The following is an 11,369-nucleotide window of genomic DNA, read 5'->3' as shown; positions in this document are numbered from 1 at the left end:
AACAAGGCGCGATATCTGCGTAAAGAAGAAGCTCAAGTCTACATCTACAAATGAAACTTCCCATTATGTGTGCGCTCCACGCCACATCTCACGTTTTCAAATCTCGAGCTGATATCATTTGGAAACTGAACTACCTCAGGTGCTAACAAGGTGCGCCACCTGTTGATGTGCTTTGGGCTGCGAGTAAAAAAAAAAAAAAAAACACAGGGCAGATGTTCTGTCACGGTTTTTTTTTTTTTTTTTATCTCGAGGACTGTGCAGACTTGTTAAACTATAGTGACTGATCAGACTTTAGGTCTCTGTCTCCATCCTGTGGTCAGTAAGTGTAAGTTCACAAAGATGTCCAAAAGTCAAAGTCATCTTTGACTTAAATTTAAGTTTAGAAAATGAACATTCAAAACAAAATATTAAAATGAGCAGATTCTCATGTCTCCAACTATCAGTCAAAGATTACTTTGAGGACCCCATTTTTTCCCATCCCAATATGGAAGAAAAGCTTCAGACAAACACTTTGGATAATTTTGATAACAAAGTAACTTTTTTTATTGTATATAAAAATACAAGTTATTTTGTCTTGTTTTATCTCAGCCTCCACGTGCTGCAGAAAGAGGGGACTGAGGCGTGAGTAGCCATGGTGTGCTGTAAAGTGAACAGATATTGGTTGGAACAGGTGGAACTAATACAATCAAATTTCTGCAAAGGAAACACCTGAATCATGATGGTGATGTAGTTGTACCAGACCTGCACGCCTGGCATGCAGCATGTAGACATGTCTACTAGAGACACACACATGCACCAACCTGAGGTTCAGGTGAGAAACAAAACCTGATACATTTCAGTGCAAAATGAGAAAAAAAATATTTTAAATAATCAGATATTCCACTCGTAAAGCAACATCAAAATATTAACACTGAAAAATAAGATATGCATATACAAGCTTTGAATGTAGTGTTTGTGCAAGATATCATGTTGTTGCTGTGTAATGCACTGGGCTGTAGTACGTCACAGCTGGCTCAGCATCTGCAAATGTGTGAGCGACGGTGTCATCTCATGTAATGCGTGATAGCTCGTAAGGTGTAAAGAAGGGCTGCCTGTAGCCGGGCTTCCATCACTATCAGGTTTGCGTGAACCTGTGAGAAAAAGAAAAAGAAAAAAAAGGAAAGAACATGTCATTACCTTCAGGTTATTAGGTGACACACTTTCAAGTCCTTTAACGCTTCCTTCTCTAATGACATTTAAAAAGAAAAGGGAGAAGAGTACACGCTGAAATGTCAAATGATTCATTCTCTACTGAAAAGGTACCAAAGAGGGACGACATGTTAAAATGTCAAATGATTCATTCATTGCGACTGAAGAGGCTGGGTCAGGTGCGTATTTGAACTCATTCATACCTTTTCAGAGTGTCTGAAGTGTCTCCAGAAGGCATGGTAAACGCGTGCCGTGGTCTGCTCAGGGTGACAGGCCATGGTTTTAACAAACACCTTCAGAGAGCGCTCCAACAACACGTTCACGCTGCCGTAGTCATAATCGTCGTATCTGCATACGTAGAGTAACCAAACAGTCGGTGACACGTTTGAATCATTTCCGCTGCACATGTGGTGGTTTACAGTGTGTTGTACTGACCGTATGCCGTAGAGGCAGTGGATGTAGTTCCACAGAGCCTTTCTGAGAGTGTGAGTGTCGACGCCTTCATGCATGGCCATCCTGTGGTATGTCAGGTTGCTCACCACCTGTAATGTGATAATTGAATTACATTTTGATAAAGTAAATCCATTAGTGAATCACTCTAAATTCTCTGATCGAAAACCGAGATGCAGAAGAGAAACTTAGCTTCAATACTGATTTCTCCTCCTCATTATACAAAATGTTGGTCTTTATTCTTGTGTTTACTGCTGAACTTTTTGTTGAGTGAGGCAGGAGCTGGACAACTATGAAAGCCCGTCCCAACCTTTTTTGTTTTTCTTTGCTTGTGGCCCATTAACATGAGGTAATGTCTATTTGAGATCCTAGATTATAGGATGCATGTCTGAGAGGTGCAAGTGGAGTTGTTATTTCATTTGAATCAATATAGATAATTTAGATTTTTTATTTTTTATTTTAAAAACACATACCACCTTGTTTTACTAAAAAAGCACTTAATTAATTAGTGTACAATTATCTGATCAGCCAGTCACATGGCAACAGTACAGAATATAAACTCATTCAGACACAGGTCAGCAGCTTCAGTTAAAGAGGAACTAAGCAGGATTTTCCCGTGGCTATGCTACATGTTTACCTTAATTAAAAAGCTCCGGAGTAATTGTGAAAGTTAACTACGACGACTTGTTACCAGTTAGAACGGAGGCTCACCTGGCGTCTCATGGCTGAAAACCAACCTTGCAACATTAGTGTAGTACTTGGCCGCCGCCCCGGTGTCCTAGCTATCGTCTCTGCGCAACGCGACACAAACACACTCCGTAACCCGCAATCTTTTGTTTATGTCAGATAAAACTACACAAATATACACATCGTTACATCGTACATGTTATATAACATTATCCACTGCTCCATGGATTGATCTCTCGCCAGCTTCGTTTTGAAAATAAATGCACATGGCCAGGCGGAGGGTTAGCAAAACAGTGGAAAAGCGACCAGACTTGCATAGTTCCTCTTTAATGTTCACATCTAAGATCAAATGATATGGTTTTAACATTTCTAAAAAAAAACTGCTGATCACCTAAGATAGACACAATGTAGAGGTTGGAGGAGAAAAGTCAGACCGGTTAGAGCTGAGAGAAAAGCTATAGCAACTTAGATAAACACTCTTTACAATAGGGATGAGCAGAAGAGCATCTCAGAATGCACAACACGTTGAACCTTGAGGCTGTAACAGCAGAGGACCATGTTTGGACTCGAGTCCTGTCAGCCAAGAACAGAAACTGAGGCTGCAGTGGGCACAGGCTCACCAAAACAGACAGCTGACTGGTCTGATGAATCTGGGTTTCTGCTGAGCCACGCAGATGGTGGGGGTCAGAATTTGGCATCAACAGCATGAATCTACGGACCCAACCTGCCTTGTGTCAACAGTCCAGTCTGCTGCTGCTGGTGTAATGATGTGGGGAACGATTTCTTGGCACTCTATTGGCCCCTTAGCACCAATCAATCATGCTATGAATGCCTTAGCCTTTCTGACTATTGCTGCCGGCCATGCGCATCACTCTATGGCCACAGTTTACCCTCTTCTAATGACTATAATTTTCCACCATGATAATATATCATGTAACAACGCAAAAGTCGTCTCACACAGTTTTTATATGAACATGACAAATATGAGCAACAAATGAATCATACAATCGTTGAATTGTTCTAAAATAATTTCAAATGTCTTTCACAAAACTCCCAATAATTTAAAACCATCAACTGGACTGTCATCATAAAAGTGCAGCTGACAAATCTGACACAATCATGTCAACGTGGACCAGAATCTTTTGTGTAGTCCTTGTTATGAAGATGTGGGGCACCCAGAATTAGTACGGTGTCCCCAATAATGTATTCGCTGGGTTTAACATTCAATCACCAGCCATTGTCTTCCTGACACTAAGCTGATGTAACAGGCACGTAGACCCGTGCTATTTCTTCCCACTCTGTGTCTCAGTTTGTTCCCATCATGCATCATTCACTTCGACTCTCTGGAGCCGACAGACCTGTCATGTCCATCCACACATCAGTGTTATTTCGTCTTAATAAACTTACTGGTGTTAATTAGTGTAACTCTGTGACATTATCGGCTGGTTTCACAGATGATGCTTGAGCATAAAGACAGACTAAAAGGCTCATTTAAGATTGCTTAACTCAAAGGGACTTGTACAGACATATCTTAAAATAAGCATAGGTTTTACCTGTTCTGAATTAAACCAAGCCGATTGCAAGATGGAGGATAATAGTCAGTCTTGGACTACATTGAAGCCTAAATTAATCCTCCAAGGATGCAGATTTAACTTCTGTTTAACAAAACTGGATTATCTAAATGAAGACCAACCAGTCATAAATGTGTCGTTACCTGAAACTTCTCATCCAGGAGCTGGCCCATGTCTGGCAGTAGTCTGTTCACCAGAGAGAAGCCGTGGTCCTCCCATGAATAGTCCTGCACACAGCAGATTTAACAGGCTCAGTACCACTATCAACTGTTGTTTTTGTTTTTTTTAAATCAATCATACAATCTTTGAATTATCCTAAAATCAATGAAAAATGCATTTCACAAACCCACCAAAATATTAAATTAAAAATTGGTACAAAAACAGATAAAAGTAGCAAATCATCACATATGACCAGCTGTGGTTGATCTCAGTTCAGCTTAATTAACCAACTGTTCAAAATAATGAATACCCAAACTAAATATGTTGTTAACTTATCCCCAAAAACAATCAATTTCGATCACCAAAATCAAATTCAAATGACCTGTGCTCTCATGGTGGGGGGTGCCTGCTCCCCTCTTGGTGCAAAGTCTTCGTATCTGAACTCTTGTTCCTCCACCAGGTGCAGCAGCAGCTCAGGTGGAGCTCCCCGCACCACCGCTAAACACACACAACAAATAGGAGGATGAAGTGAGTAAACAAAATGTCACCGAAGAGACTGACATGGTGATGAGCTGGCGTGTTTGTACCTGTAGGTATGCTCTCGCTCCTCTCCCTCTCAAAGCGAGTGACCATCTCCTCCTGTGTGCACTCCTCCTCCTCCTGCTGCTGCTGCAGCTCCACCATCCTCTTCATCAACACCTCCACCTCCATCGCTCCGTCAACCAACTAGAGAAGATGAAAAGAGAGAGGGGCATGAGGAAGTAACCTCTTGCTCTGTTTTTCATTAGGAAATCAAGATTGCGAAGTGACCCATGTCCTCTACTGTTACTAAAATAGCATGACTGGTGAATGAACCAATGTCTCTTTGCCCTCGTCCTTATGACTTTTCAGACTTGTCAGACATGTGGTGATAAATGAGTGCTTGGCTCACCTCTTGCCTGCTGTCCTCGAGAGCTGGGCTGTGGGGGCTGCGAGGAAGGTGACTGGGAGAATGAGGTTGGAAGGTGTAACCTCCGATGTGGTCGGGCTCGGGGTTTAAGCCGCAGCCCCACACGAAAGAGCAGAGCGAGTGAGCATGTGCCATCAGGACCACGGCGTGTATAAGTTCAGCCAGTGACCAGCGAGGCTCAGCGCCAGGACACACCAACTCCTGCAGAACAGACCGGGTGATGATGAAATGTTTCAACGATGTTTGGAAATCTGTGAGGATTTTTTTTCCCTCTTCTGTTTATTCAGTTTCTGCCATTTGAGTGCCCAAAGTCGTGCTCTGTGTAGTGTCCTCGCAACAGAACAAAAGTTTCTGATGATACTCCCACAGTGGACTGTATATCATATATGTGGATCTACATTTGTCACTGACGACGCCTATATAGGACTATAAGTCACGCTTTTATTAGTAGTTTGGCTGGTCATGCGACCTATATTTCGAAGCGACTTACAGACATAGATGAGATGCCGTATATTTTTATATATATCTAAGACCACAAGAGAAGGCAGAAGGCACGTACCGACCGTATCCATAGCAAGAGACTCCAAAACGTTCTCATGTCTCTTCTTACTCGTTTTCACTGTGTAAACGGTCATTGTCCACAGTGGAGGTAGTTTTACATTTTTTCGGCTGCTCTGCCATTGCGACCAGCTGATGTGAGCAGGATATTGTGTAAACTAACTGAATAGTCTTTCCAGATTAAAATGTTTCTTTTTGGATTCTTATGAAATAAATGTTATAACTTATAGACCGATGCGACTTATGTATGTTTTTTTTCCTGTTCGCAACGTATTTTTTGACGGATGGATGGAACTATTACTCCGGTCCGGAAAATACGGTAAATGATTATTTATTACTCACTATGGGGTAAACTATTGTGAGTCAGTCAGTGAGAGAGAAATCTAATGACAATGTCACTTTTACAGTATATGATGAGTATGAACAGAAAAGCAGAACTAGTAGTGAGTGAGTGAGACACAGGGAGTGAGTGGGCAGATGGATGTAGTGTCTGACCTGGATGTGCTGCAGTGTAACGAGCCAGGGTCTGTGTGCCAGCAGTTTGTTGAGTGTTTGCAGGCTGCGGAGTTTGGTGGGAGCGTGCTCCAGGCCGCTCAGCCAGCTCTCCTCTCCTCCAGCCTCCAGGAAGCCTGCGCTGTGCTGCTGCACCAGGTAGGAGCAGTGGTGTCGAGCCGCAGCCTGTGGAGCATCAGGAAGAGTCCAAGTCAACACACTGAAGACAAACACATGGTGTCCAGTGGAAACGTAGCTGGATCTTTGACCTGTGTATAAGAACTATCAAAATACCAGCTTAACGCATCCACCAGCCGATCATTATGAGTCATGGCATTTCTCCAGTAGAAGGAAAGCTAATAATGTGGTGTTTATACAAATCATGGGAGTTGTTAAATGTTAATGGAGGACCACAGTCTTGAGCAGACCTGTTACGCTATGACGCGCTATGATCCTAGAGCTGGAGAACTCTCGAGTAGAAAATGACCTGCCATGTTTATTTTGCATCAGTCATCTTTCTTTACTTCGCCATTTCTTTAGTTTTAGATTTGTTCACTCAGTTTTTTTATCACAGTTATTTTTTTTCATAGGCAGTATCTGTCAGTGTCTGATTCTCAACATGGTGTTTTGTTCAGTAGTCAACATTAACAACGGTAGCGGCCTTTAATTCACCCACAAACATTGATTAGGATCTCTGCAGACTTTCCCACGTAGCAGAAGAAAAAGGTCAATCGTCTTCAGAGGAAAATTAAGTCAGGAGACAAACTTGACATTTAAGAATATTTTTTGGTCCTCTAGAGCACAAAAACATTTAAATCATTTGATGTGTAGAAGTCTGCCTCTTCTTCAGGAAGTAATCAGCCCAAGTATGTAAGAACTGAAATGAGTATTGAAACATTATGAAGTCGACAACTTGTTAAACAATCCAATGTGAAGCATCCTAATGATATCATATCAAAATTACTCTGTGCCTCGAGACACTGTTGCCACACGTGTGGCTGTAATATGTGTACTTGTTTGTCAAGGGACTCTTTCACAGCTGGAGAAAATGGAGCTACTGCCAGGTTTAATTAACAGACCTGTCTGTGGGATTCAGTGAGAGATCTATTGGCAGAAATCATATAATATTCATAATTACCTTTTCATTTGTGTAAATGAGTTTAATCAGTAACCTCCCTGGTATGTGAAATAAAGTCCTACACACTGTTCCTTTAAGGGTTGTCAAGGATCAAGTGCTGACAATAGTCATTACCATCAGCACTTGCTACTGTAACTGGCACTCCGACAGCTTAAACTTAAAACTTAAACTCATAATTTCATTGCCTGCAGTTGTGTGCATTCAGCTATGGCGCATCGAAAGCTTCTGTCGGCGATGTGGAAAAGCAAAGGAGCAGTGATATCACTTGACTCAGAGGGCCACTCCAGCCTGTGACCCCGTCTGAATGGATTCTTTATTGGTCACTAAAGCTGAACTGAGTAGAAGTGTAAAAGCAGTGGGCTGCAGGGAAAACAACATTACAGAAATAACTGTACAGCAGCAATATTGTGTTTTTCTCCAACTACCAGTGGAGGCAAGAATACAGCACCTGCATAAAACCAAAATTATTAAATGTTTGTATGAAAAGAAACAAACCATGAAAACACTCTGGCGTTGTTGACTCTCTCATAAAACTCAAGTCAGCTGCAGTTTGCCATTATTTTGAATGTTTCAGCTATTAGCCCTGTAATATTTTGCCTATGCTTGAAAAGGATGGAGTTACTACCTGTGGCATTTCACAAACCAATTACAGGCTTTAGAGTGTTTATAGCTGTTATTATTTCAGCCTCATTTGACACCAAAAGAATAAATGCAGATGCAAATAAACACGAAGCAGAATTACTTACGTAAGCTTATAAATGTGATTGGGAATGACTTGTTTACAACATCACTGCCAACACAGCATTTATGTGTTGGAAAATCTAACCCACAGTAGTCCTATCTGTAGCCAAGAACAATGTGAACAAATATCCATTTGATTCATTTGTATTCACTTTGTCTTCTAATGATTGAATGTATTTGTGTATGTGCAGCTCAATCTATGCAATGGAAATCAAAATACAACAAATCTGATGCAGCAAACAACTCCAATTGATGTATCACTGATATCAGTCAGAACCAACAGGTGACTCACAGAGGGAGATGGATGGGAAGTTTTGAAAGGTGTCAGTGGTTGACATCATATATTGTGGTTTTCTTACCATAACAGCAATGTAATGTCTCCAGTGTCGGGGCAAGGGGCCATCAAGCTCCAGTAAAGCATGCTGGGTCCTCAAGAAGCAGCTGAGGTAGGCAGGGTGCAGGGCCATCACCATGGCGATGTGGTCCACACGGCCCAGTGAAAGAAAGGACTCGATCAGGATGTCCTGGTCCGGCTCTTCTTTCAACATCTAAAAAGGAAGAGCAAGACATGTGATTCTCTACCAACTAACTTCACGTTATACTTGTTACTATTTATGACGACACGTTGGCAAGATTCACTTAAAAATGTTTCTCTTGTGGCCAGAGACAAGCCGTCGCATGAGGCTGAAAGTGCTCTGGGCTCATTGAACACTCCTACTTTTGCCTGTGGAAAGCCTGAAGTGAGTCACATACGAAATCGGTATTCTCAGTCATCAGCTTTGGCAACAACTCTCTGGTCCTCCTCCTCTTGATGGCATGAAGCAAGAGTCGCTGCAGTATTGCAGCAGAAAAATTATCTACACTAATTCTCAAACTCTTTGTTACATCTGATTAAATATGTGGTGTACGAATAAAGAGAGATGATAGGGAATGATTTTCTTAACGCAAGATTAGAAAGTAATCTGAGCCGGTGTGGAACAAAATTTAAGTTTTATAATATTTTTTATACATAAGCATACTCTTACTCATTTTAATTTGGACACCAACAGTGGCAGTTTGAGTGTTTAACACGGGAAAACCTGATAAATACTGTATGAACAAAGCAGCAAAATGCAACAAAATAAGCCATACACACCTGTTTAGCAGTAATAAAGGCACTTGGACCTGAGGCCAGAGCCCGAGGGACTGCAACTCCTTGTTCCTAAGAGTAAGAAAGAGGACAGAAAAAGGTAATTATACTGTGAATTTATGAATGATTTAGTTGCATGTCAGTCATATATCACTTGCAGTGTCAGACAGACAGTCTAAAATCCTAAAAACTGTCAACACGGTTTAGCTTCATTTTAAATGACTTATTCATTTATTCATGATCTAATCTCAAGTTTTGAGTAAACAGTGTATCTACCATGGCTGCCTAAGTGAATAAAACAAACTTTAATGACAATACTTATTGCTCTATGATAAGTTTATGTAGAACATTTCAAGATAAACGAACATATCTGCAGACAGCTTCAAGCCCCTTGAACTTGACCAGACCTACTTTGACCATGGCAGCTGGACTGTAAGTTGCTTCCCGTTTCATAACTCGAAGCTCGTAAAGTAGTTTGAGTTATTAAAATATAAATTTCTACTAAACTTCACGTTAAACTCACCGACATAATCGGGGTGGGAAAACGCCGCCGGTTGTTACCTCCAACAGTGAGGGCAAATAAACTGAACACACATCCAAACGCAGTCGGACTTTTTTTCTTTAATCTAGAAGCTCCTGTGGCCGAGGGGGTGTGTCGTGTCGTGTGTCGGGTGTTTTTCAGGACACCGAGAGGGGGCGTGTCCGGCCTGCTTGTTTGTGCACACCGCGGCTCAGTCTTGCATCACCTCATACAGTTCAACGTCTGATGTAATAACCAGCAATCTGGCCCAAAAAGGTGACCAGCTGATACCCGCGGGTGACCAGCTGCAAGGTTATCACGTCTATTAATCAATCATTCACTTAATTTATCAAAAAAGAAAGAAAAAGGCAAAGCCACTGTAATTAAGATATAGCAAACTCCTGCTTGTTATATGTTATCAGGCAGCCCCCGTTGCTGCCCCCATCTCCAGTCTCCCACCTCCCCTGAACGTACCCCTGTGTAAATATTATTATGGGGGGTGGGGGTCCTGTCGTTACCTGAGCGGTGCGCAGCAGCTCCGTCGCCCTCTCTCGCACCTCCCTCAGCGGGCATGACCTGGACAGTCGAAGCAGATGCAGGAGAGTTTGTTTACTGAGCCGTGCCGAACCGGACCGGTCCAGTCCCAGACACTCCCGGACCCCCTGGCTCAGCTCCTCCAGACCCGCCGCCCGCTCCTCCTCGTCCCGGCTGCACAGCCGCGCTAAGCCCTTCACGCTCGGGGCAGCGTCCGACTCCGACTCGGACCAGCGACCAGAACCGGACCCTCGCCCCGGTGTGTTTCGTCCGTTAGCCTGGCGGGGGTCACTGGCCATCTCTCGTGTCGGTCCCCGAGGCTCGTAACGACCGACTGTTGACTGTTGATACACCGGGGCTGTTTCACCTGCCGTTACGCTGCCGTTAGCCGGAGTATTAAAGCTCACCTCCGGCGTTAGCTCGATGCAGCTGCTCCTCTTAGCTGCGAGATACGAGCTGTCTGTTGTGTGTCTGAGTTAACTGCGCAACCATCTGTTCCGCTAATAATTACCGCAGCCGGACCACCGTCAGAGCAGCCCGGTCGTCCCCTCTCCCGCAGCGGGCTGCCGGACCGCTGCCTCCGGTCTGCCGGTCGGTTAGCTCGCTGAGCTAGCCTAGCCGCTGTTAGCAGATGCTGCTGCAAAGTGTCTCAGCGGCGCATCTGACGGTGGCTCAAAGACATAAAAAGACTTCGAGCCAGCGTTATTGTGTTCGCACTGGACTTTCCGAACACAACACGGTCTAATTCAAACCGAAGACGTGTTTGCATGAGGCACCGAGTTGAATTTGCAGGTTTCAGTCGCTTTGCCAAAGCTTCGCCTGTTCGCGAGAGCCTTTTCCTCATATGCTACGTCATCGTGACGTAGCGAAACTTTCCACTAATGAGCAGCACAACACGGTGCGCCGAGCCAACCCCGTTTTAATTAATATGCTATTCATTGGTATGCGTTATTTAACTAATTTTTTTTGATATAGTTAATTCATTTATGTAATTTTTGTTCCCCCTTTGTGTGTGGTGATGATGTGTCTACTGTTTTTACAATGTTTTATTAATGTACATTGTCCCTTGTCAAATACATTTAACTGAAACTGAAACTCACTGTGTGTTTACGGGGTGGTAGATGTTTTTCAGTGTCTGATGGTGTAGGCTACACTGTCTCATATGTTTGACAGTGTGAGAAAAAAAATCCCTATGGGAGAATAAAGGCTATCTATGTAGCAGGAATGTGCTGCCTACACTTCTAACAAGTGAT

The 11,369-nt window shown here is 42.9% G+C and overlaps 1 protein-coding gene across 2 annotated transcripts; it reads right to left on the bottom strand.

The window, feature by feature from the left end:
- Positions 1–516: 516 nt before the first annotated feature.
- On the bottom strand, positions 517–11,064 carry sesn2 (sestrin 2). Of its 2 annotated transcripts, none has more exons than XM_083982077.1 (11): positions 10,101–11,064; positions 9,069–9,134; positions 8,293–8,481; positions 6,058–6,240; positions 4,987–5,205; positions 4,643–4,781; positions 4,438–4,553; positions 4,040–4,123; positions 1,624–1,730; positions 1,392–1,536; positions 517–1,130 (listed from the first exon to the last, which is right to left on the bottom strand). In XM_083982077.1, exons 1-11 carry the CDS (start codon positions 10,413–10,415, stop codon positions 1,044–1,046), a joined length of 1,650 nt encoding a protein of 549 aa, XP_083838203.1. In that variant the 5' UTR covers positions 10,416–11,064; the 3' UTR covers positions 517–1,043. The 2 variants fall into 2 exon arrangements, with proteins under 2 accessions (XP_083838203.1, XP_083838204.1); XM_083982078.1 differs by lacking the exon at positions 10,101–11,064 and adding an exon at positions 9,586–9,721.
- Positions 11,065–11,369: the final 305 nt, after the last annotated feature.

Source organism: Trachurus trachurus, assembly GCF_905171665.1.
Source record: "Trachurus trachurus genome assembly, chromosome: 11".
Taxonomy (NCBI): domain Eukaryota; kingdom Metazoa; phylum Chordata; class Actinopteri; order Carangiformes; family Carangidae; genus Trachurus; species Trachurus trachurus.
Note: the sequence above shows the minus strand (reverse complement) of the source record. Positions and strands in the feature narration are given on the sequence as shown.